General features: G+C 38.2%; 6 protein-coding genes across 6 annotated transcripts; 3 read left to right on the forward strand and 3 right to left on the reverse strand.

The window, feature by feature from the left end:
* The first annotated feature begins 1442 nt into the window (after positions 1–1442).
* LOC116214726 (potassium channel SKOR-like) lies at positions 1443–10159 on the forward strand. The gene is made up of 14 exons (XM_031550162.1): positions 1443–1632; positions 1736–2037; positions 5742–5966; positions 6056–6119; positions 6431–6770; positions 6846–7141; positions 7263–7343; positions 7523–7621; positions 7714–7935; positions 8216–8404; positions 8525–8600; positions 8795–9089; positions 9188–9306; positions 9544–10159. Exons 2-14 carry the CDS (start codon positions 1748–1750, stop codon positions 9834–9836), a joined length of 2589 nt encoding a protein of 862 aa, XP_031406022.1. The 5' UTR covers positions 1443–1632; positions 1736–1747; the 3' UTR covers positions 9837–10159.
* A 266-nt stretch (positions 10160–10425) lies between these two features.
* Positions 10426–12480, forward strand: LOC116214728. The gene is made up of 4 exons (XM_031550163.1): positions 10426–10715; positions 11227–11309; positions 12063–12118; positions 12219–12480. The coding sequence occupies exons 1-4, from the start codon at positions 10544–10546 to the stop codon at positions 12295–12297; spliced, it is 390 nt and encodes a 129-aa protein (XP_031406023.1). The 5' UTR covers positions 10426–10543; the 3' UTR covers positions 12298–12480.
* Positions 12481–12581: 101 nt separating this feature from the next.
* Positions 12582–13567, reverse strand: LOC116213649 (methylecgonone reductase-like). The gene is made up of 3 exons (XM_031548671.1): positions 13454–13567; positions 12950–13129; positions 12582–12866 (listed from the first exon to the last, which is right to left on the reverse strand). The coding sequence occupies exons 1-3, from the start codon at positions 13565–13567 to the stop codon at positions 12582–12584; spliced, it is 579 nt and encodes a 192-aa protein (XP_031404531.1).
* Positions 13568–14960: 1393 nt separating this feature from the next.
* LOC116212955 (methylecgonone reductase-like) lies at positions 14961–17279 on the reverse strand. Its single transcript, XM_031547724.1, has 4 exons — positions 16813–17279; positions 16216–16459; positions 15931–16110; positions 14961–15547 (listed from the first exon to the last, which is right to left on the reverse strand). The coding sequence occupies exons 1-4, from the start codon at positions 17142–17144 to the stop codon at positions 15323–15325; spliced, it is 981 nt and encodes a 326-aa protein (XP_031403584.1). The 5' UTR covers positions 17145–17279; the 3' UTR covers positions 14961–15322.
* Positions 17280–19325: 2046 nt separating this feature from the next.
* LOC116215125 (RNA polymerase II C-terminal domain phosphatase-like 4) lies at positions 19326–20951 on the forward strand. The gene has a single exon (XM_031550716.1). It carries the CDS (start codon positions 19503–19505, stop codon positions 20781–20783), a length of 1281 nt encoding a protein of 426 aa, XP_031406576.1. The 5' UTR covers positions 19326–19502; the 3' UTR covers positions 20784–20951.
* Positions 20952–23832: 2881 nt separating this feature from the next.
* LOC116213376 (methylecgonone reductase-like) lies at positions 23833–25753 on the reverse strand. Its single transcript, XM_031548264.1, has 4 exons — positions 25381–25753; positions 24846–25089; positions 24434–24613; positions 23833–24262 (listed from the first exon to the last, which is right to left on the reverse strand). The coding sequence occupies exons 1-4, from the start codon at positions 25710–25712 to the stop codon at positions 24038–24040; spliced, it is 981 nt and encodes a 326-aa protein (XP_031404124.1). The 5' UTR covers positions 25713–25753; the 3' UTR covers positions 23833–24037.
* Positions 25754–27037: the final 1284 nt, after the last annotated feature.

Consider the following 27037-nt stretch of genomic DNA (forward strand, 5'->3'; position numbering starts at 1 on the left):
AAATTATTTTCCCGGTATTTTTTAATTGGAGAAGGATAATTTAATTTAATAATTTTTAAAATAAAGTGCTTAGCTGTAGCTTCGAAGTATCTTCTGTACACTAGTTGCCCAGTGCCAAGTTGCATACGTGCGTGTTCGTTCGGGTTCTTTGAGGATGACCATTTTCCTTCTTCGGCTCCAATAATATAATTGTCTCTGTCAGGTATTCTGTTATTTTCCTTTATTTTTCTACTCAAATATATATATAAAAAAATGAGGGCCGTTATTTCCTCCGATTTTAATGCCGAAACTCGTGCAAGCAAGCAGGACATCACCATCTGTAGTGTATCAGAATTCGTGTAGTTGCACCTTGACACCGCAAAATCGAGAAATCATAATGTTAACCCGAAATCGGGTGAGGATACATGATTTACTAATATATAGTTTGAGAGGCTGCTGCGAGAGGAGGTAGGGCACGCGAAGCGAAACGACTCGGCTCGATCTCCTCTCGATGTCCATTGACTCATTGAGACGTGCGAGGCATCACCACCGCTTTAAACCCCATTTGGGCTTCATAGCTAGGCCTATTCTGGCTTTGGGCCAATATCCAAGTCTTCTCGCCCGGCCCGATGACTAACTTGGGCTGGGCTGAAGATTCCTTGGGAAGTAAATAATCAGAAGTTTGATTACACAAAAGAAGACTTGACGGGGACAGTAATCATAGGGATAAACTTCCACCCCTAGCCTCGTTAAAAGAGTAAATTGCAGAGGGCAATTGGAGAGTCCCACGTTACTATTTTTCGGAATCCTGTCGATAAATTTCCTTGCCATTCAACGAGAAATTCATTATTTAACAAGAAAAAATTATTACTTTTGATAATAAATAATAACTTACCTCGAAAGAATAAGAAATTTATCATTTTATGAAGTATTATTTTGTACGAAATTTATTCTTTTTAAATACAACAAACTCTTATTAAATAGTAAGTTCTTTTACAAAATAATAAGAAACTTAAAATATTTTTTCGAAATATTTTTAAAAGTGCACTTTTAAAGATGTTCTGAATGATAGATCATAATCGTAATCTTGAACGGAGACGAGAACAAAAATGTTACTTTTGCTAGGGTAAGAACATATATTCTTTTAGTAATTAAAAAGGAATATTTTGACTTTTTTTTTTCCAATTACAGAATATTTTGACATTTGTATAAACTACAAACTAGTCCTACTTTTATGTATATGAATCAGTAAATTGGACGACCGCATACGAACATCCAAATTTTGACAGTCCATAAAGAATTTAGACAGCACTTGATTCGAGTTTTGCCGATAACATCGTTTACGTTGTTCGGAAAGATTGTTTTCTGTACATTTGGGATTCTAATTGTCGCCAATAATAAAAAGTTGTCAACACTATTTATAAATTCTCATTTAATGGACCGAGCAAAAGTTGGTTAAAGGGATACGATTCCGTGCCTGTCCTATCCACAGACAGCTGATCGAAACATACACAGGCAGCACCCTAATATAGTCAAATACGATGTCGTATAGAACCTAATCGATCAATAGAGAAGCTATCGACTTCATCAGCCCTCACTTCACTAACAATACTTCTGAGTCTCCTCCTCCTCGAGGCATTCGCTTTGTTTTAAGTAAGAGAGATCTAGGACATACTTGGTTTTTTTTTTCCCTGGTCAACTAATGAAGCCGTGAATCCTGCACTGATACGATTAAACGAGGGTCTTAATGATGCAGGTCTGACCAACAATGATGCGTGGAGGAGGGAAGGTGAAGGGGAGTGGCCAGTCGGGCAGGCAGGAAGAGGACCAGGAAGAAGGAGTCGGCGATTTTGAGATCGATGACGAGGACGAGCTTAAAGAGTCGGGTGATACAGCTGGAAAATGGTCGTGGAAGAGAGTTTTTCATGAGTTGGTGAGCGGAAAGGATGACGAGTCAATGAGCAGAAGCAGCAGAGTTTGGAGGAATATCAGACGTTATGGTTCTTCTTCTTCTTTACCTCTTCCCGATCGTGGCTTTGTCATCCATCCCGATGAGTGGTACCTCCCTCTTTCTTCACTCTCCGCACATATTCAATCTCATTCGAGTTATTGGTGGATGCATACCTTAGTTGGGTACGTACAATTAGATGGCACAGTCGATGAGGTCGCAATAATTATTGAATATGACCATTCGAAGGAAGACATGTTTGGACCCATCCGGAGCTGGACCCATCAACATATCTATCACGTTACCAGACGTGTTGGGTTGCTGTGATTTAAACTCGGCATCTTAGATGGCATAGTAGATGAGGTTGCATGGGATGTTTTATGAGCTGGTAAACGTACGTATGTCCTCAATCATCATAAAATTATTCTTGTTTTAATATAGTGTTATTCCTTAGGAGTAGCAACTCATGCAAACTGTCCAAATATTATATATAGTCCAATTAAAATTAACAAAGCCAATTATTATATTTGTTTCCTAAACTCTGGATAATATGTGGCCAAGAAAAAAAACTCTGGATAATATGTAGCCAAGAAAAAAAACTCTGGATAATATGATCTAATAAGAGGAAGATGAGCCTATAGATTCTCAATGATATATAACCAATGCCAGCATTAAAAGAGGGTATAGCGCAGTTGCGCACTATCTCGTCTAATATTCAAGAGATTCCAAATTTGATAGTCAATGCGACTATCCGTATCTCTTTATTAATTATTAAAATTTTTATTTTATTGTACTAGACCTAGGGACCTAATTAAAAAAAATGCCAATTTCCTTCTTTGGTTTTTTTTTAATTTGGATCATATAATCTAAATAAATGAGATTAACCATTTCAAAAAAAAAAGAGAAGAAATTAACCAATAGATTCTCAAAAATAAATTATCAAGGCCAGTATTACTCAGATTTTTTTTCAAACTTATTTTTGAAAAGATTTTTGGAGGAAAAATGAGAGTTTTTTTTTTTGGCCTTTCCAGATGGATGTGACTTGCCCTCTAGAAATAACTCCACAGGCAACTTTCAATTTGTAGTTATATATTGCCTCAAAAGTCATAGATTCGCGCTTTACCCAAAAGAGATATAGAAAAGAAAGTCACGGGTTCCCTATGTGAAATTCACGTTTTCGACAAAATGGTATCATCATATTGCTCTTTTCAAGCTTTCGATTTCATGCATAACCATGCCGTATTTACTTTCAAAGAATTAATTCTTCATTTCCATCTCTATTTTTCTACTGCTTTTCTTAATTTATTTCTTCATAGAAAAGTATAAAAACATGTTTACTGATATAAAGTTAGAAAATTCTTTACTTTGAGATAATCATCATTCATGGAAATTTTGAATTCAATTTATGAATAGAAAAGAAAATAAAAAAAGAAATTCATAAATTAGAAGATAGAAATGGAAACAATTAACTAATGGAAAAGTGGAGAACTAAAAACAATGATTTTCTAATGAAGGAATCTCGATGCAGTGGTATAAGGCGTCAACTTGAAAACAAGAGGTCATGAATTCAATTCTCATCAATGAGATTTATGTGCCTATTTTTTTTCGCTTTAATTCGTATTCTTGTACTTGGTCCTTGATCATCTTTTATGATTGAAAAATGCATTTCCAATTCATGTACAAATTTGAATAGTTGAATTTTTTTATTTTTTTTCATTTCTATATATAATTAAACATTTTTTACCTTTACTTTTTAAAAAAATTTCTAGAAAAAAGGAAAAAAAATCTCTAGAAGTAAACATTAGCTTTTTCAAAGAATTAACGAGACATTGTTTCAGTCTTTAATTCCCCGGTGATATTAATACTCCACTGCATATTTTGAAATTTTCAGCTATTGAAAGTTATAAAACACGAGAATATAAACACATATTATCAACTTTTAATCTCTGTGTATATCTGTATATATAGGTAATTTAGAGTACTCTCGCAAGAACTTCCATTCTTTCGATGAGGAGTTTTCACGTCAATCTTTTCAAGACATCCTCAACTTGTGGTTTATTGTCCCATTATGTACATTAAAACATCTATACATACAATTAATTATTTTGCACATTTTTTTAAAATTCTTAGTAGATCTTTTTTAAGTCCATACGTAATAGTTATAATAATTTTAATTAATTGACATGCATCAATAGAACCAAGGTGCTTACTCCATATAGTCTTTGACTTCCCAAAATCAAATCCTTTTGTTTTTCTTTCAATTGTTATTATTAATATTCAGTTCTAATTTTACCAAAATTTTTATTTTATTTATTGATTATAACATAGGCGCACTATTTTATGTAAATTCATTTTTTTTAACTAATTGATATGATACCTTCAATTAATATGCATTTCTAGAATTATATTCTTATAGGTTGCTTAAATATTTCTCTTTTACATATTGAACGGATATCTTTGAATCAATTCCAGTTTTTAGACCCATATTTTCCTTACTTTATATTTGATAAATTTTCATCTTATTATTTGATCCAAATCTACACTTACACTAATATATAAGAGATTCCTCACACAAAAAATTCATTAAATTTTTTTAAAAAAGAATAACATAAGGTAAATTGATAAAGTGAAAAAGAGAGTCAAGTGCCTATAAAATAGATTAAAAACTAAAAAAAAGATTAAATTTTAATAATGTTGTATTTCAAAATTTTCTTTTCATATTATTTTTCAACTTATTTCAACATTTTCTTTATCATATTATTCTTTAGGTTCCGATCTTGAAATATTTCTCTATCACTTGCATAGTTTTATAGTTGATTGTATAATATTTCTTTATATATTTCAATAATAAATGTTTTTCTACATACAATCAACTATTTGATATATAATTAGTGTTGAAACTATTCTCAATTATTATTATATATTTATCGTCATCTCTAATTACTATAAAATTTGTAAATTCACTTTACAAAGTATTAATTTAGATCACAAAAATGCAAAATTACTTAAAATTTAATTCTAGTCGCTATCCAAATAGTTTTCTCAATCAATGGAATGAATTTACTATAAGTTGTCAATGCATTATATTTGTAAAATATATTTCGCAAGATATTAATTAAAAAATATAAATATCAAAGCCCGTGCAATGTGCGAGCGAGCGGACGAGTTAGTAAATTATAATATATAAAAGTTGGTAAGGGCAGTGAGGGGGTGCCACATTAGTTTTTTTTTCGTTCCTTTAATATCCTCAGCTCGTAATTGAGTGACTTTTCGACTGTCTGGTCATAGCCATCATAATTAATTTTTATGATAAAAATAAAACAAACTTCTCAATTCTCGAATAAATATAAAATATTTTGTTGAAAAATTTTAAAAAAATTTCAACTGCGAATAAATATAAAAAACAACTTACAAAATAAATTAAAGTATTTCTCCATAAAAATTGAGTTTAACTCAATTTTATTTCTATTTTGCCGACCCACACAAAACTCGGGCCTGCACCAAGTACATATTCTTTCTTTCTTTGTTTTTTTTTGCCAAGCACGTAGCAAATATTCAAGATGGAATTGTATGACTTGATTTTTGGGGAGGGGAGAGAGAGAGAAATTGTATGACATTGTCATAAATAGCCCACCAATATCACATGTATGTGAGAGGACAAACCATTCATAGCCCATGAACTGGTCCGAGCCTAGCCCAAGCTCGGCCCATAATATAACGGTCACTTCGGCGCCAGAAATCTCCCGCCCTCTTCTCTGCCCTTTAAACTCTTCCGGGGAGAGCTCTGTCTCTGACGAAGTTGGCGGTGGCACAGGTGGTACGTGCTGTGGACCCACTTCATCCTGATATGGGCGGTCTACTCGTCCTTCTTCACGCCGCTCGAGTTCGGCTTCTTCAGAGGGCTGAAGGAAAACCTCTTCCTACTGGACATAGCCGGCCAGCTCGCCTTCCTTGTTGACATCGCCATCCACTTCTTCGTCGCCTACAAGGACTCCCACTCCCACGCCATGGTCTACGACCGCTACCTCATCGCTCTCAGGTAATTGTATTGCTCATTGAGCTGTGGTTCGATTCTCAAAATCGAATTTCTTGTAGGCGGAATAGATATTCTTCTTCTTGCTGGTGAAGGTATTTGAAGTCTCGGTTCACTGTCGATCTTCTCGGATGCATGCCCTGGGATACCATTTATAAGGTATTGTCTTCCCGCTTCAGCTTTTGGTACGAGCCACTGATCATTTCTCCGAAGATAATTCATTAAGAAATTGAGCTTGATGGACCGTTATATGTTCAATTTTGGTATTGCCAAGTCGGCACCGATTGCAACGTCAATGGTGGTTTTCATGTTCATGTTTCAAAGGCCACTCAAAGTTCTTGTTAAGTTATCCGTTATTTATGTTATTGAGATCGATTAATCAGAGGTTTCGACATTTTTTGCTGCAACAAAGTGCTTGATTTTCTGCACTAGATGTTACATTGAGATCTGAATCCGTATTCGTTGAATAGGTTTGTGGAAGAAAGGAGCCAATCAGGTATATGTTATGGATTCGGCTCAGTCGAGCAATGAGAGTGACGGAATTTTTCGAGAAGCTGGAGAAGGACATCAGGATCAATTACCTGTTCACGAGAATCGTGAAGCTCCTAGTTGTTGAACTGTACTGCACGCACACAGCTGCATGCATCTTCTACTATCTTGCTACCACCATGCCCGCCTCGAAGGAGGGATATACTTGGATAGGAAGTTTGCAGATGGGTGACTATAAGTATTCTCACTTCAGGGATATCGATCTCTGGAAGCGCTACATAACATCGCTATATTTTGCGATCGTTACCATGGCTACTGTCGGTAAGTTTTTAGCAATGAAACCATCAGTTTTATTAAAGATTTTCTGGTTGATTTGATGTAGCTTGTGATGTGCAGGCTACGGAGAGATACATGCGGTGAATGTCCGGGAAATGATATTTATCATGATTTATGTGTCGTTCGACATGATTCTCGGTGCGTACTTGCTCGGTAACATGACAGCTCTGATAGTGAAAGGATCGAGGACGGAACGGTTCAGGGATAAGATGACTGATCTTATCAGATACATGAATAAGAACAATCTGGGGAAGCAAATAAGTAACGAGGTCAAAGGCCATCTACGACTACAATACAGTCACAAGTACACTGAGGCGACTGTTCTTCAGGACATCCCGAATTCCATCAGGACAAAGGTATTACTGAACAGATCAAACGAATTTTATTCAGAAAATAAGTAATCGAAACCTTTTGTTTTATTCCTCATTCAGCTGAAAGTTCAATTTGTAATTGCGGTGAACCTTTACTGCTTTACAGATCAAACAGAAGTTATATGAACCACACCTTAAGAAGGTTGCTCTTTTCCAGGGTTGTTCCCCGGGATTCATTAAGCAGATTGTGAGTAGTCTTGCTCTAGATAGATTCTGAAGTTCAAACAATGAAGCTATGCCATTATCTTGCTATTGAACGTCTAATGTTGATCCATTTTCTTGCCGTTATTATGAGATTCATTTTTGTAGCTTCAGTTCCTTATAAAATGTTTGGGTTGCAAACCACTGATTGTTCCGATCTGTCAGGCAGTCGAAGTACACGAGGAACTTTTTCTTCCGGGAGAAACTATTATAGAACAGGAAACTGCAGTGGATCAGCTTTACATTGTCTGTAATGGGACACTGGTACGAGCCGTGTTATGTGTAATTTAGGATGGCATCGTCTTCTTGTTCATTGTACTTTACAGGCATTTTTGACAAGATGTAGTTATCTGCAGAAAGGAGTGAGAATGGAAGACGATAGTAAAGAGGAGTTCCCTATGCATCTCCCGGCATACAGCACCGTTGGCGAAATTCCTATATTTTCGAACACTACTCTGCCTTACAATGTTCAGGCATGCGAACTGTGCAGGCTCTTGCGTATTGATAAGCAGGCTTTAACCGATATCCTCGAAATGAACTTTTCTGATGGCAGGACAATCTTAAACATCATCCTTGAGGTATAATATCTGATGATGTTTGTTTCCAATATATTTGTTTTTCCGTATGGTCTCTAGACAGTTGATCCATGTTTTTTCTTCTTTTAATTTTCCCAAGAAATTTACTCAATGTGTCCTAATAGGATGGTGGTTATGGTGAATATGAAGCATGATCAATGCAGACTGTATTCAAAGAATACCATATTGTCATTGGTTCCTGTTGAGTTCCAGTGCTACCAGCTGTAGCATGCGATTACAAATGGAACAGATTGACCCATGATTGTCATCTTGTAATCGACAGGGAAAAGACTCCAATCTCCGCAAGAAGCTGCTGGAATCAGATATCACTCTTCTCATTGTAAAACACGAGTCGGAGTTGGCAATGAGGATTAACTGTGCTGCCTATGATGGGGACTTCTATCGGCTAAAACGTTTAGTAAGAGCCGGTGCAGATCCCAGAGTGACTGATTACAATGGGAGATCACCATTGGTATGAGATCCAAACCAAGGACTCATCTAACAAAAGAATTTTCATGCTGCATATATCCAATCTTTACTGGCATTTTTCACCCTGAAGATTATGAAAATCACATAGTCGTTTCTTGTACAGCACGTTGCTGCATCAACAGGGCACGAAGAGATTGCGTCTTTCCTTATTGAGCAGGGAGTGGCCTTAAACGATTCAGGTGATCTACTTTCCTTCATAGTATGGCCTTGAATTTTCTAAGGTCAATTTTGTTACGACAAAATGGAATGGACTAGAATGGGATCCCAATACAGAACAGCCCAGTTCTGAAAGGCAGCTTCTTTTGATGTTTTCTTTTTGAATTCTGATTGCGATGAGACGTTCAGATATTTCCATCTTTTGCTGTCATTCTAGATAAGTTTGGAAACACTCCGTTGCTCGAAGCTATCAAGAATGGCCATGACCAAATAGCGGCTCTACTCCTTAAGGCGGGCGCATCACTTGCGGTAGATGACGCTGGTGATTTTCTCTGTGCAACTGTCGCACGAAAGGACCAGGACCTCCTGAAGAGGGTTTTAGCTTATGGAATCAACCCGAATGCAAGAAACTATGATCTCAGAACGCCATTACATGTAGCTGCTTCAGAAGGATTATATTCAGTGGCAAGGTTGCTCCTAGAATCGGGATCAAGTGTTCTGTGTAAAGACAGGTTCGATGGATCAATATTTTCCGAGCAGAGAGAAGAAAAAACGGGAGACCGTTAACTTTTATCGTCTGTACACTTCATTGGCTGATTCGTGCTTGCAGATGGGGAAACACTCCAATCGATGAAGCTCGTTTATGTGGAGATAAGAACCTCGTTACGCTGTTCAAGGACGCAAAAAACTCTCAATCATATGAGATAGTTGATCATTCTCGACCCCAAGGTAATCATTGTTATAGCTTTTCCAGTATAATGCCATCCATCACTACATGATTCAGGTAAAACCAATTTGCTGAAAATGCTGTAAGTCTTATAGTTTAAAAGCCGGACAAACTCATGGAGCCAATCTGACCAGGACTGGAGCCATGGACAGTATAGACACAGTTGAAGTACGAACTAATCATGAACGTATAACTTCGCCAGTTCAAGGTCAGGTCCTATATTGACTATGACATTCCAGTTACAGGCACGCTGCAGACCATAGATGAGCTTATCACGGAAGCAAAGTCACGGAGGAAATGCACGGTATTTCCATACCACCCCAGGGACCGCGGGGATGGTCAGAGGAAACCGGGAATCATTCTGTGGGTTTCACAGACCATAGAAGAGCTTATCTCGGAAGCGAAGGTGCAGCTGGATGTTTCATTGGATTGCTGTCTGCTGGCAGCAAATGGCGGTCGAATCACCGATCCTGATATGATCAGCAATGATCAGGATCTGTTCCTAGTAAGTGATGAACAAAAAGCAGGATAATGCGGCGGACTTCATTCAGGTGCTTCGGCATCTAAGCAAGCAGATCGACGTTTATTTCAAGTTCCTGGAGATCAATCAAGCAGATCTAACTGTATTACCGATGACTTGCTCAGATTGGCCCTATCCTATGTAATCGGGTTTGGAAGAAAGACGGGTAGCATCACATAATCATATGCAATGTTTGATTGCTGCTGTGTAATACTCGAGATCGATGATAGCAAAACTATTACATATCGAAAAAAATCCCTTATATATCCAAAAAAAATCCCTTATGACTGACTGCAACAAAAAAGGGAAATTCTACCGATGTTAATTGCATCCAATTAAAAATGAATGCCATATCAAAAAGTGTATAATGTAAATTCTCGCCTCATCTTGTTTCATTATATTAAGTCAATGTTCCTTATAACAAAAAAAAGTGCCATTACAATGAATCCATTCTATCGAATATCAATTTATTTAATTAAATTTAGTTATTTATATATAGATATTAATTATAAATAATCGGAAAATTAAAATAAATGGATTTTTCTTACTTTATTTTTCCAATTTTATATTCTTTGATATTTTTTCTTTGCAATTAAGGAAAGCACAAAATAGAGCTTCGAAGTTCAAACACGAAAGAGCAGTGAAGAAGGTCTCGCGAGTGGCAGAAGGACTTGCGAGAAGCTGAAGCAGAGAAGCTCGCCCGCGCGAGAGAGAGAGAGATGGGGTTGCAGTGGGTGATACTGACGTACGTGGTGGCGGCGGAGGCGGCCGTAGCTCTCATCCTGACCCTCCCCTCCCCGAAGCTACTCAAGGAAAAATTGGTCTCTTTCGTCTCTCTCATCCTTCAGCCAGCCCTCTTCATCGTCCCCTTTGTGGGGTTCCAGCTACTGGGTAAGAGAAACTTCTACAATCGCTGACCGCATGAGAAGATGCTTTGAATTCGACGGTTTGATTAATAAATCTCGGATTTTTCTTGATCTTGAGGATCATTAGGAGAGAAGGAAAAGTGGGTCTTTGTTGTTTTGCCGTTATTTTTTCGGATTGGGACTCCTGAAAGTGAGCTGCGGTGTGAAAATTGTTCATTTGGTGTTCTTGGGTGGATGAGATCTTGGGTTACTGTATTCGACAGTGCATTTTGAGATTCTGGGGAGTCGATTTGCCATGTTACAGCGAAATCTTTGATTGAAAGGTTGGATTTGAGTTGTAAATGAGGGTGCAGTTCTCGATTTCAACCAGTTTTGCTTTAATTTACTGATGTAATGCTTGGATGGCGGGAGTCCCGAATGCGGTTCTTGGTGTGCTGACATGGGGCTGTTTCGAGTAGAGAGGAGATTAAATGATAACCGATCTTTGGTGGCGGGCTGCTAATGTTTCTGCGATTGTTGTATGTTTTTCGGTGCAGATATTTACTGGAAGAATGAGCACCGCATGATGTGCACGTCTGAGATCTGCACTGCTGCTGAAAGAGATCGATATGAGAAATCTGTGAGTAGAAGAAGTTTGGCTTAGTAATTTACCTGATTTACTACCTTTTTGGTCTATGATCCATACTACATGAGTGAGCGATCTATATGATTGGCTATTCCCATGATTGCAAACACAAATAGTCAAACTTTGTGAGACATGGATTGAATTTGATGGTTATGGATGCGGGATTGAAGATGAGAAGTTGAGAAGTTGTTGAGAAACATGGGCTCTAGGCTTTTTAACCGTGTGGAAAACAAACTGATGGATGAAGGTATCTTATTGTCCTGATTCGGTCCTGGAAATATTTTGCTTGGTCATGAGCATGTCTTGAGTTGCTAGTCCTGCAACTTTATCTTCTGTGAGGAGATTATTATTTATGTGCTTCTAGCAGCATTTCTGTATCCTCTTCAAGTAATGATGTCTAATCCCTTTATGATAAAGCGGATATATGGAAGTTAGAGTTATTTTACCTATCAAACGAGGAGGATCTCTTCATATCGGAATTTAGATTCAGTAATATTCCTCGAGCGATCCTACTCACATCACTAGTGATCTTTGCAATTCTTGTGCTGTCTCTGGATTTGGTTTTCCTGGACTTGCTAACTGCGCTCATAGTTAGACCACCGACCCCTAGATAGTCAACACGTGAGATGAGAATTTTATTTAAGTATGAGTATCTTTGTGTCCATTCAACAGCCATTCTTTTGGGAAAAATGGATTTAGTTTTTGGTTCTCTTTATTGGACCACTCATTCAAGCTTTGCCATTGCAGATCTACAAAGCTCAGAGGAATGTTATTCTATGTGCTTCAGCTTGCCTCCTCTACTGGTACATTCCAGTGTAATTCTTCCTTCATATTTTATCGAATGAACCTTTCGTTTGTATTGGAATGATGACCATGAGGGTTTGAATCTTTATGTGGGTGCAGGTGCATCTATAGAATCTGCAAATACTACAAAGAGATTCAGAGCTTGGAGCAAGTGGAGAAGAGGTACAAGGAGCAGTAGACATCATCAAATGCTCCTCATCTTCAGTAACTAGTCTTCTTCTTCGTACCACATTTGTGTTGGAGATCTGTGATTGAGTGTATCTGACTTTTGTAGCTGCCTCTGTTTTGTTTGCTGGATACTACAGTTTACAATGTGAAATTTCACTTAGAAATGAAGATTATGAGTCTTATTTCAGTTCCATCTGCTGCTCATTAGATTGTAGATACTCTTTCAAATTCTCAGTTTTTCACCAAGGCCAAGAATATTGCACGGCTGAGTAACCAATCTGCGGAATGCATCGCTTATAACAGTAATAACATTGGCAGCCAAGGCATACAAATGTCCACGAATTTAGTTAGCCATTCCCAGAGTTCATCAAGAGACTTGTAGCCACCCGGCCCACTTTCATTGACATACACACTCCCAGAAACTCCTCCTCTCTGCGGGATCTGCTTGATCTTCTCCATCTCATCCCCTGTAAGTTCCTCTTCCCATTCGAAGATCTTCAGGTTGCCTCTTATCCTCTCCGTGTTGAAGCTCTTCACTATCACACTCGTCCCTTGCTCGTGTATCCATCTCAGCGCCACCTGCTCGATCGACGGGCAATCGAAAATGAAAATGGTAGTGATTTTTGGGGACAAAAGGACACCGGAAGCCGTAATCTGTATACCTGAGCCACGTTGGTTCCTCTAGCTTCTGCAATGCTCTTAAGGATGAGGCTGTCCATGACAGCCATGGAACCCCAAGAGGCTCCATTGGCTGCTAACGGCGACCAAGCGCTAACATGTATTCCCTTTTCCCTGCAGTACTCCCACAGTTTCTCCTGCTGCCATGCTACGTTCATCTCCACCTACTAACCACATATAGATCGAGCTTTTGCTTATTTATATGGCTAATTAAACCCGGGATAGCGGAGGGACCGACCTTGGGTTAAACCTTAGATATACAGCTCTCTTCTGGTGCTTGTTACCACCAATTTCAGCAGAAGCATAGATTCATCAAACTTAAATCATTCTCGATGTACAATTTATCAGTTCTGAGATAAAAGCAGACCTCGACAAAGAATTTCATATCTTTCGATGCACGGAGATTATATACCGAGCCTTAATAAGTGCCTAAGGATAGTGTTTAACGCCTAATGCCTAATGACATTTATGTATTGGATCAACTGTACCTGATCGACAGCGGGAGGGATGGTGCGGAATTGGAGGATATGGGAGAGCTTCATGGGGCCGAAGTTGCTGACGCCAGTCGACTGGGCCAGGCCGAGCTTGGAGCACTCTTCCATGGCTTCCCAAGTGCCGTTTACATCGAAGTCACACTATTCCTTTAGCTATATTGATTTGGCTCTGCTTATTGAAAAAAGAAAAAGAGTTTTACTAACATGACTCTGTTTCATCATAATGTAGTAGTACTCTCAGTTCAAGAGTTTAATACTTCAATTCTAGTATTTAGTATTTTTAATAATCGTGATTAGTATAAGTACTTTTTATTTATACTTTTAATTTAAGTGTTTAGTATTAAGATTGAATTGTTTAATATTTTATATAATTCATCACAAATAGTAAAAATACAAAACATTTAAACTAAAACACTAAACATTTGAACTAAAGTACTAAGCGTATATCATGGTCACACACGGATTCATATTAGAATTTTTCAAAAGAAAAAAAAGACGTGGCTCTTTTTTCCGATATACTTTCAGTTTTAATGAATTTAAAACAAATTGTCTTAAATCCACGCAATCAAGTTTGATTTGATCATTGACCCAATAAAGTCTTACAATTTTTGGGATTGAAAATGTTAAATTCTTCTGATTGGTTTGCTTAAAAATTCTCTTAATCCAAAATTCTACTCACCTCTATTGAATACCCCTTAAATATTATGTACTTATAACTCATACTATTGTAAGTGTAATTTTTTTACGGTTATAAGAGAAGTCCATTGGCCTAGTTAAATGAAATAAAAATCTTAAATATTTAATAAAGGGACAAGAGTAAACCCATCTACGTATTAAATATGGAATCTCTTGACAACTAGATGAGGGCATGCGTCATTGCATTATGAGAAAATATTAAATGATCATACATCGCAATAATGTGCTAAGGAAGAACCAATAAGGGTGTTTTAATTAAACATACTTACCACAATTAATCGAGTAATTAACGCTTATTATTATGTTTATTGCAATTTAATTGGTGCTTCCTCACACCACATAGCGAGGTAAAATCACCTAAGAATCTCTCCTGCGCTACACCCTTTTTGATCATTGTAAGTGAGATTTTGAATTAGGTTGATTATTATTAGGTGGAAATAGCAATACTTTAATATAATTCAATTTAGCACATTAAACATGGGGCGTGGAGAAAATTTTATATGATTCTACCTCAAATGACGTTGTGAGTAAGAATCAATAAGAATTCTTTAATGAAGAATAATTATGGCAATTATCCGAGTGATTAGCACCAAGTCCCTAGTTTCATGCATTTTGATTGGTGTTTTCTCACGCCACGTGGTGAGGTAGGATCACGGGCGTGAGATTCATACTTTCCCTATATGATGATCTTTTTGCAATATGAGAAAAGCCATCAATTTGGAAATTATCTAATAGAATTTGTGAAATAGTTGGAGGTTAATAATATATACACGTTAACCCGAATGAAATTTGATCGATCGGAGTCTGCAGGCGGTTAACTGCTCTCATAATAAGTTATCCTGATCAAACACCAACCAACATATTTTACAGGCACCATCTCATTTACACATTAAATGGAAAAGTCACCTGTGATTCTCCCAATGTGTTTTAGAGTTCATTTTACTAGCTTGACTCGAACCCGAATACTAAAGAGTACATGGCACAGAAGGTTTACCCGACCGTCCCTGGGTCCCTCACGAATGTTAGATCAATAATTAGTGGTGAACCCCATGTTGATCCAACATACTGAGGGTATAAGGGACGGTCCGTCTAAGGAATTCTATAATTTTCCGAGATTTACGGGGCTGTGTAAATTCGAAATTGCCAGGAAGCTCTAATACAAAATTGTTATTCCCAGAGTTCATCGAGCGACTTGTAGCCGGGCCCACTCTCATTCACAAACATTTCCCCCCTAACACCTTGGCATGGTGGGATCTGGTTGATCTTCTCCAGCTCTTCCTCTGTCAGTTGCTTTTCCCATTCGATGATCCTAAGGTTGTCTTTCATCCTTTCTTTGTTGAAGCTCTTCACTATCACACTCGCGCCTTGCTCGTACACCCATCTCAGCGCCACCTGCTCGACACTCGATCTCCTCAGAATATGACATATAATGCCGATGCTCCATTCTTTAATTTGTAGTCAAAAGAGCTCGGAGTAGAGCGGTTCATCCAAAAGCTCAGTATCTGGTTAGGTGGTTCGGAAATCTCAACAAATGTGTATAGACCTTAACACTTTTCCGTGATAAGTCAGCCACTATATATGAGTCCAAGTATGTTAAGACAATCAAACCAGTTGGATAAACGTCATCTAGTCATGAACTTGACACAGCACAGAATTGACGCAATAATATGGCACCCTCAATAAATGTGTGAGCCGCTTCATAGTTAATACAGAGAAGTATCGAGTTCAGTTTGATAAACCCATCGAGTAGTATTCAACATATTTATAAGAGTTACCTGAGCAACGGTAGTTCCTCGGGCATTTGCGATGTCCTTAAGGATGAGACTATCCATGACAGCCTTGGAGCCCCAGGAGGCTCCATTAGCTGCTAAAGGAGACCACGCACTCACATGTATTCCCTTCTCCTTGCAGTACTCCCTTAGCTTCTCCTGCCTCCAGGCGACGTGCATCTCCACCTAGCAACATTATCGAGGACCATGGAAAACCGATCGAGCTTACTTCTTGCTGTCTCCGAGCCGATGCACATGCGTTAATTCCAAGTATATAATTGCATAATGTACCTGATTGACAGCAGGGGGTATGGTGCAGGATTGGAGGATATGGGAGAGCTTCTTGGGGCCGAAGTTGCTGACGCCAATAGACTTGGCCAGGCCCAGCTTGGAGCACTCTTCCATGGCTTCCCATGTGCCCTTTACATCGAAGTCGAGCAGGCTTTCCTTTGTAAGATTTGATTTGTTAGTCTCCTTCTTCAGCCTCACTGGCCAGTGGATTAGGTACAAATCCACGTACTCTAGCCCCAACCTCCTATAGTAAAAGAATAGTAAGTTAGCCGTAGTTGTGGAATCTTGATACTCTCAATCCAATTATAATCACACTAATATTTAGAAAGAATCAGGGTGAGATGTTGGTCCCTCTAAACCGTTAGATCAACATTGATGGTGCTAATCGTACAACCTGGAGGAACCGACGGTAGAGAAAAAGGTCAAGTAGCGTGTGGATGTGCGCGTAGACAATCTCGACAAATTCATTTTATTGCCTTTGGATGAACTCAGTTAACAAGGTAACGAAGTCCACAAAAATTTATGTATGATTACAAAAATTCATTGATTCAGAAATCCAAAACGGTTAGACTTTAGCGAAATAATATCTTAATTTACCCGAGAGTCTCCTTGAGTGCCGGGAGGACGAGAGCCGGATCGGTGTGAGTGCACCAGACCTTGGAGGTGATGAAGAGGTCGTCGCGGCTCTTGATGAGCTGCCGCTCGAGGGCCTCCGCTACTGCTCGGCCGAGTGACTCCTCGGAGCCATAGACTGCGGCCGTGTCGAAGTGGCGGTACCCCGCTTCGATGGCCTCGACGAGGATTGCAATAAGGGCCTCGGGAGGTGGCAGAGGGCCCGCCGCAGTGCCTAGCCCGATCAGCGGGATCTTGTGGCCGGAGTTAAGGGCCACCTCTGGTATGGCGCTTCTGGATGCTCCTACTTCTCCCATGGAATTCCTAATTTTCAAGATTAAGGATTGGTTGGCCCTAATTTATCTGCCTTATATTTGAAAGAGAGATTAATGGCTTGTTTGGTTTTAGGATAGTATTTTAGAATCACAATTCTAACTTTAACTCTACCCACTATAAAACAAAATAACTCATACAAAGTCAAAGAGTGGGCCCCATTTATACCACTTTTTTCCACAACAAAACAACATAACTCATACAAAGTTAAAGGTGGGCCCCATTTATTCCACTCAAAATCAAAATCAAAATCTGATTTTAAAATCCTACTATGAAACCAAACGCAACCTAAAGAATTGATGTGTGGTTGACGATGGAGCGGAGGGGATTTATAATATTGTGGGGGGTGGGAAGGACATCCTTGGGAATCAAGGAATGCTCACATTAAAGTAGTTTTGAGAAGTCTTTTTCTAAAGCGAAAAGTTTCGAGAATGCTTCCAAGAGAGAATCGGGATGGTGCGGTTGACAAATCGCATTTTGCATCTAGTAGGTATTTTTTATTCGAAATGTAAACGTCTGAAATTTAGAGGAATCACGTTATAATCAGGATTAAGCTTATATATGGCTGAGAATTAGTCACAATTAATGAACTCCGAACGTATTATAATCTCCAAAATAGAATTGGAGAACTTCTCACGTCCCCATGTGATCAACGGGATCCCCTTTAATCCATTGAAGGGTTTAGGTTATATATTCTATCAGAATTTTGAAACAAGTGTGGCTACGAGAAATGGACATGGAAATAAAGTGTAATAGATAAAAAATATAGTGGAGGTTCTACCTAAAACGTGCCTTTTTATATGAAATTCAAAATTAATCATATTGAGTATTTTATTGTGTTAAAAAGTATATACGTTTTTCAAAACTCGAAACAATTGCAATAAGAAATGATATATAAATGAGCCAAAAGTGTTATATACACCTCAAAGGATAAAAACACTATAATAATAAAGAGTGATACAGTTGATAAATTGTGTTCCATGTGATTAAATTTTACCTATAGTTCAATTGCCCGAAATCCATATAAGCCATCTCACCATGATCAAGCCAATGTTTAAGTAAGGATTAGTCTTAGCAAGTCGAGGATATCTAGTAATCCCACTGGATTAAAAAAAAAAAAAGAACATGGACTGGGTTAGAAATGTTAATAAAGTCGAGAAAAAACTAGGCCCAGTGGGCCGCCCGACGGTCAAAAGCCCACACTAGGGGACAAACTAACAGCTTTCTCATGTTAGTAGATCCTCATCCAATCTCTAATTCCTTCCTATCTAAGCTCGTTGCTTGGCAACAGGTCCTAAAGAAGCATAGGTAATAAGTTTGGATGGAGGCTCCGGCAACGGCAAGGGCAAGCGTGATTTATGTCCACATTAAGATTTCCCTTTCGTTGGTTTATTTATGTCTCAGAATTTGCAACTTATAGTTTTAACCGTGTTTATGTCGATAAATCTGTTACTTGTTCAAACTGATCGATTTCTTAGTATTGTGTTTCGATAGGTCTTAATATGTTTTTTTGCTTCTAGTGGGGGTTTGTTATATATATGACCGTATCTATGTATATTCTTATTAATCATGAATGAAATGAACTTTTATAAAAAAATCTCTATTTCCATTTTTTTTCCTCCCTTCTCGGTCCTCTCTCTCTCACCGGAAAGCATTCACGACAGCGGCGATCATCATCATTGTCACCATGTCAGCCACCATATTATTTGTATGATCATGGATTAGCAACCTTTGAAATTTATGCCTTTACACATATATTCATCTGTAACTTAATGATTAAAATAAGTCTAGATTTCCATTTTTTTTCCTCCTTTTTTTGCTTTTTAGATTAGGAGTCTTAGAGGGATAAATCCTTGCGGATAGGGATAGAGGAGACTAGAAATTCGGATTCCCTATTTTGATATACTCAAAATATAGCATGAGTTTTCCACCATACCGTCTTCCCATTCCCTCCTTTAATATAGATATCTAAGATATATTTATGAAAGAAGGTATATGAAAGTAAATCTAATACATAAATCAATTAATTGATGATGGGATGAATTTTATTCACCGAAAATACTATTTTTCAAAGTGGCAAGTAACAATCGCAATAGAATCCATCTATATCAATCTTAAATTTCTCCCTCATCTGATCTTAGACAGAATCCAAGTTATTTCCAGATTGCATATCTATACAACGCTACATATATATATGTGTGTGCATGTCTATATATATGTAACGTCTTTCCTTCTAAACACTCATCCCGTGAGGAAACATTCAATAGTTCTCTCTCTCTTCATCCCACTCTCCCTCGTTCATTTAATCATTTCTCTGCTTTGAATTGAATTGCCAGTACAGCATGAGCATGTCTTCTTTTGATCACAAGCCATCGGCTGTGCCACTGGTCCCATTCTCCGGCGAGGATGCTGTCCAGGAAACTCTCTTGCCATTGAGTAATATGCGGAAAATTCCCCAAAATCTCCCTCTTCTCCATTGTTCGGGTCCGTATATGATCGACTCCCTCTGTTCGATTCTGGAGAAGGCTTCAAGCTTGGAACCTGAGGTCGGGTGCACGCACCCTCTGATGTACAAAGGAACCTGCCTCGCGTGCAAAGAGTGCATGGGCGACTGGTGCGGTCTTCAGCTGGACTATCTCGAGCCGGGGTTTAGGGTTGGCCGAAAGGAGGTTGGGCAATTGCGTGAGAGTATATCCCGGAATCTGCTTGGCACAAGGAAGCTCCACCTCATCTTGGATCTAGACAACACGTTACTCCACACTATCAGCTGCTCTGCCTTGATCCCAGATGAGCAGCACCTCCTTGCAGAATGTCATGTTCCGGGAAAGACCACGGGCGACCTGTTTGTCGACCCTAAGGGCATAAAGATCACTAAGTTACGACCTTTCGTCCTCTCACTCCTCAGAGAGGCAAGCACCATGTTCGACTTGACCCTTTATACGACGGGAACACGGTCCTATGCTGACAGGATGGTGCACTTGCTTGATCCTGAAGGTTGCTATTTTGGGAATTGGGTAATCGCCAGGTCGGACTTAACAAGCAACTACAAGAGCCTCGACAATGTTCTCGCCAAGGAGTACTGCACACTAATCCTTGATGACGACTCTGAGGCTTGGCCCAAGCACACGACGAATCTTATACCGGTGGAGCCATACAATTACTTCTTCAATGATCGGAGCACTTACCGTAAAGATTGCCCTCCGCAGAATCCCGACGGCGAAGGTGAAAGACCCCACCTGGCAATTATCCTTGATGTTCTCAAGGCCATCCACCAGCGCTACTTTGATCAATACGACCATGGAAAAGGAGGGTTGGTTGACGTCAGGACGGAGCTCTTGTCACTGCGCCGAGATGTTCTCAAGGGTTGCCGAATTTTCACTGGAAGAGCCGATTGGGTAACAGAGATGGCAAGACAGTTGGGCGCAACAATTGTCTGGGAGCCGTCCTCGTCGGTCACACACGTGATTTCTGAAAGCAGTACCTGCACTTATGCTCGATGGGCATTGCAACAGAACAAGTTCCTTGTCCACCCCGAATGGGTCTTTGCTGCATATAGGCTATGGAAGAGGCCGGCCGAGCATGAGTTTCTGCTGAAAGCTCCCAGGAAATACAGAGGGTGGTGAAGATACGTTGGATCGGGATCAACTATATATCTTCTTCTTTATTTGATTTATTTCATTTTTTTAGATGCTTTAGATAATTTGAATCTCTACTCCAAGTTCCAACTTAGGTCGTCGAACTGATTTATTATGTATGATGAAAACATAAAAAGGAAAATCAATAGTATTCTTCTGATCCGACCCAAATACAGCCATAGCTATAGTTACGATGTCATACTCAGTTTGTTTCATCTTTGATCTTCAATCCGCATCACCCAGTCCATATCATTTCGTTTTTGATCTAGTAAGGAGCAGAAAAAAGAAGGATTAAAAGGGAACGCGGAGTGCCCTGTTAGCGAGAGACGAATCACGAAATTGTTGGTTCTTTGTTTCGCCTATTGTAAGAGGAGATCCTTGGCTAGTAGGTAATAAGAAAAAAGAAAAAAGAAAAAAGAAAAAATAACATACGTAATCTAGCTGAAAAGAATCGAATCTAAAATATCTTCGGGCGACATTTTAGGGGTTGCTGGCCCATATTGTATCATTTAACTTTTGTTTGAAGAAAATCAATAGTATTCCCAATACAGCCAGAGCCATAGTTAGTCTTCATTAATGACTCATACTCAAGGAGCTATCTGTACTCAGTTTGTTTCATCTTCGATCTGCATTGAAGATGAAGGATGACTGGGGAAGCAGAGTACCCTGTTAATGAGAAATGAATCAAAAGACAACGTATGTAATCTAGATGATAAGAGTCTAATCTAAAACATCTAAATTTTATTTAAGGGCGTGGATATTACTAAAAATATCTTGTTCTTGTATTTTGTTTGTTTTAGATCAAAAGTTAGGGTGTGACACTGTATTGAATCTACTCTTGAATACCGGAATAACTCATAGTACTGAAGTTCATAACGTCGTCAATATGAAAATGTATTCATGAATTATATATATGAGTGCAGAGTGCTATAAATATACAAAACGATTTAGTAGGACCAATCAAGTTATTCCCAGAGTTCATCAAGCAACTTGTAGTCGGGCGTGCCCGGTCGCCTTGACGAACATTTCCCCACGAACACCTTGGCATGGTGGGATCAGGTTGATCTTCTCCAGCTCTAATTCCTCGGTCAGTTGCTTTTCCCATTCGATGATCCTAAGGTTGTCCTTCATCCTGTCCTTCTTGAAGTTCTTCACTATCATGCTCGCGCCTTGCTCGTACACACACCTCGGAGCCACCTGCTTGGCACTCGATCTGTTAGAACATGTGACATTTTTTTATGCTTGAAGAGTGATGATATATCATCTGACTTGGGAGGCTCTGGACGTGTCTGAGGGGCAAAATTGTAATTAAAGACAAGATGGAGGGCATATTATTATCTAGATGGAGGGCATTTTATAATCCATGGTTTGGTTTGTGGGACTTTCGGAATCACGAACAGTCCCTCCAATTTCCCACCTGGAGGGGTGATTTTCTTGGGGGTAAAGGCTTTCTCCCAAAAACAATATATATTAAACTTTTTATTATTTAAAAATAAAAATGAATTTCTTTATAAATATTTCATATTTTTTGTAATTTAAAATAAAATAAATGTTTTTATTTTTATTATTCGTACAATTAAATAGTTAATATATGGGTATTATTATTGTAGTATTATTTAAAAGAACTTGCAATTGAATAAAATATATTTATTTATATTTTTAACCAAGAAATAATATATATATTCATATTAATTTTTTTTGAAAAATAGATTTTAATGTCTTATTTTTCAATTTTAACTTTAATTATATATTATTCACCTTAAAACATTATATAATAAGGGTATTATAGTAAAATTACATATCTTTTCCATCAATCTATTTTTCATACGAAATACCATAATATTATTTTAACTTATATTTTCCAAAAATACAATTTACTTACCAAACATGATAATCTAACATTTTTAAAAATATGACATTTTCGTACTTATTTTCTCAGCAACTCATCATTCATCGTAATCTAATAATATCCGTGAACCAAACACCGCCCGAACAAGAAGGAATTTTATTTTAGTGGGTACAAACTAGAATACAGTAAGTTACTGTGTTATATTGTGGTGAATTTATACTCCATATGGATAGATTAATTTTACAGGGTTAAAGATTAATACCAACATGGATTAGTTCAAGCAGTTCTTTGTTTGTTTCGCTTAAATAAGGTTTTGGGTTCGAGTCTTTGTGAATGCAAAAAATTCACATTGGGAGAGCTTTACCATTAGTGAGCCGACCCGCTCGACTAGATTAGTCGGGATCCAATTAGACTTTCGAATATCAGAGTTCACACCTAAAAAGATTAATTGAAAACATGTCGTAATTAATTCGGTCAAGCCCAAATTTTGCCCCGAGAGAAAGAGAAAATGTCGGAGCCTGGGCAGCCCAAACTGGGGGTTCCTCTCGGGAAACAGCATGTAGCATACTTGAAGTACGATTGTTGAATCGGGTGATATGCATGCACACTACACATTATGTATTGGAATTCGATCAGCAGGTTTGAAATTGTCACTAAATTTTCATATGCTCGCTTACTTTCTATTTTTTAGATCTTCAATTCGATTCATGATTCTCTTTTATTAATATATATATATATATATATATATATATATGAAAACATATACATTAATAGCAGGAATGCCATAATGCATGTAAATAAAGATTTAGTGTTTGTTTGGGCGTATGGTAAGATGTTCTATGAGGGTCTTTTTCATATTTTCTTAAGCAAAAATAATATTTGGTATGTAAACCAACATTTGGGTTGATTTTTCTTTAAGTAGAAACAATGTTTGGTACAAGAATTAACATTGTATTGATTATATGGTTTTCCCAACAGATTAATGTGCCTATGAAATTACTTTCGTATATTATATATTTCAAACATTAACCTGTCACTTATTTTTACTTTCGACAATTTTAAATTAATATCTTTTGAATATTTTGATTTAGACTGACATTAGTAATTATTTTTTAACAATTCATCTCAATACCTTTCCGCCATAATAGCACTTTCAAACGAAGCCCTTACGTGTAAATTCTAATATTATACATGAAGCTATGATTTTATTCTTTTTTTGGTCGGTTATAAGGGAGGGCCATTGCCATAATACAAGAATAAAAAAAGCTAAATAAATGAGCACGGAGATTCTATTGACAATGATCGAATCTAAATCTCATAATTATTTAAAGTCGATGACTTGTGTTACTGTATCAATCCCACTTACTGCACGAGCACGAAGCTATTAACTAAGTTATTCCCATAGTTCATCTACAGAAGTGTAGCCGGGTCCATTCTCATTGACAAACACGTCCCCACGAACTCCTTGGCATGGGGGGATCTGCCTGATCTTCTCCAACTCATCTTCCGTTAGTGGTTCGTCCCATTCGAGGATCCTAAGGTTGTCTCTCATCCTCTCCTTATTGAAGCTCTTCACTATCGCGGTCGAGCCTTGTTCATGCACCCATCTCAGCGCCACCTGCTCGATACTCAATCTATTAGAATCTATATATATTTATATGAAAGCAAAAATATAGTGCACCCACAATAAAAGTGTGAGCCCCCTTTGTACTCAATACCGCTGAGTTTCAGTTCGATAAACTGTGTACATACGTAATATTAGACATGGAGTGGACAGCCAAGAATTTACCTGAGCCACGGTGGTTCCTCTGGCTTCTGCAATGCTTTTAAGGATGGGGCTTTCCATGACGGCCATTGAGCCCCAGGAGCTTCCATTGGATGCCAAAGGAGACCAAGCACTTGCGTGTATCCCCTTGTCCCTGCAGTATTCCCTCAGCTTCTCCTGCTTCCATGCGACATTCATTTCCACCTACGAACCACATATACATCAATCGAGCTTATGCATTGCATGGCGGATATATATTCCCACTGACTCAAAGTATAAATTCAGTAAGTATTTGTCGTCGTCCTCAGCGTACTTTTCATCAGTCCCATAAGAACTTTGATGAAAATTTTCATATCTTCGGCATGCCATATGTCCGCCGGACCCCAGACATGAAAAACCAAACATTGTTAACAAGTGTCTGAGGGATCAATCGTACCTGATTGACAGCAGGAGGGATGGAGCAGAATTGGAGTATTTGGGAGAGCTTCTTGGGGCCGAAGTTGCTAACCCCAATGGACTTAGCTAAGCCCAGCTTGGAGCACTCTTCCATGGCTTCCCATGTTCCCTTTGCGTCGAATTCCAGTAGGCTCTCCTTCGTAAAATTTAAGCCTTCCGTCTCCCTTTTCATCCTCACCGGCCAGTGGATTAGATACAAATCCACATACTCCAGCCCCAACCTCCTATTTTGAATGAAAAAAAAAAAAGAATCCGGATGCTTTTAAATATTTTGAAAGCATAGATTTTTCTCGGTCACCAATTAAGAGATCCGGACCTAGTATGGGATAGAAAAAGTGAAATAATGGGGTAGAAAAGTCTCACTTTGATATAGGACGCAGTCTATTCCCACTGATTCTCAATCGATAATTGAAGTTTTAAGGTTTCGGATGAGTTTAACTATTAGGTGTAGCCAGCGAAAGGTCAAATGTAAAATTATTATTCCCTCAAGAACCCTCGTGACATGATTTCTTTACCTGAGAGTCTCCTTTAGCGCGGGAAGGACAAGATCCGGGTCAGCGTTATTGCACCATAGCTTAGATGTGATGAAGACCTCGTCGCGGCTCCGGATAAGCCTCCGCTCGAGGGCCTCTGCCACAGCTCTGCCGAGGCATTCCTCGGAGCCGTAGACTGCTGCTGTGTCGAAGTGACGGTAACCCATCTCGATGGCCTCGATGAGGATGGCGGTTAGGGCCTGTGGAGGCGGCAGAGATGCCGCCCCTGTGCCTAGTCCAATCTGCGGCATCTTGTGGCCGGAGCTAAGGCGAACCTCCGGTATGGCACTTCTCGGTGTTCCCACGTTTCCCATGGAATTCCTAATTTTCAGGATTCAGGATTATTTGATACTAATTGCCCAAAGGATTGTGTATGGCTGATGGTGGGAGTCGTGTGTATTTATATTGTGGATAGTGAATACTGAATAGGCCCACTCTTGGAACTCAAGGTATATTTTCTAAAGTGAAAAGTCGCCTCCAAGACAACGTCGAGATGGTGAAGTTGGGAAATTGCATTGACGTAAGCGATATTTAATTATCTCTAGTATAAGGGTTTGAAATTTACTGAAACGATCTTGTGATCAGAGTAAAGTATACGTCCAAATAAGAATTAGTCTTAACTAATACAAAAATGCCAATACGATGTGATCTCATCAGAAAAAGAAATGCTTCGAAGAGCTTCTTGTCCCGCCAAGAGCTTAAATCACAGAACAAATGTGGTTTCGAGATATATTGAAAATGAGAATAAAGTGAGACAAAATAAATTGAAATTTTTGCATAACATGTGACGGTTTATATGTTTGAAATCTTTTATTTTAATTTTCTCTCTGTGTCGTGTCATAGTAAAAGAAAGAAAAATTTAACCAAAACTTTAAAATATTCAAAAGTTTATGTTATTTATTTATTTATTTAAATGGGTTTGACTATCCTTCATATAAATGAAATAATTGGACACGTACATAGACAATTCCAAAATGTATCTTAAAATCTTCTGTCTTTGTTGGATGGGTCCAGACGTCATGCATTAGCTTTTTTTACCTGAGACGTCATGCATTAGCTGTATATATGCTCTTGGAAGCTTTGACTACTACTTGGAAAAGTTTCAAATAAAAAGAGAAGAATATATATTCTGTTTCCTTGGGTAGAATGAGTTTTATTTCTAGAATGCAGTAACCACAAGTTGTTACAGCAGTGAATTGTCCATATTTTACCTATTGATTCGAAATTCACTGATGTCATCTTTTGTGAGTGACAAACTATGTCTTAATTTTAGGTAATATTTGATTACTCAAATCAAGTATTGAAATTAAAGTTTCAATATTTTTTTATGTGCATTTTGGTATCCAGAAATCTAACAGACTCCGACTAATTTAATTCGAGCTGGCTCAATCCAATAATAAGGAGTAAAACTCTTCCAATTATGGTAAAAATAATGACTTAAGTTAATAAGTGAAAAACATATGTTTGATCATAAGCAATTTAAAATTTACCTATGTTTTTGACTGAATCGCTCAACTACTTAAATAACTTTTATTATTTGCAGCAGTGCTCCTGAAGTTTCGATAACTATAGATCAATCCATGAGAATTTGACTTGGAAAATATTACTGGACCTGTGGTAAGCTTCGTGTAATTAATAT

The sequence above is a fragment of the Punica granatum genome, chromosome 7 (genome assembly GCF_007655135.1).
Source record: "Punica granatum isolate Tunisia-2019 chromosome 7, ASM765513v2, whole genome shotgun sequence".
NCBI classification, from domain to species: domain Eukaryota; kingdom Viridiplantae; phylum Streptophyta; class Magnoliopsida; order Myrtales; family Lythraceae; genus Punica; species Punica granatum.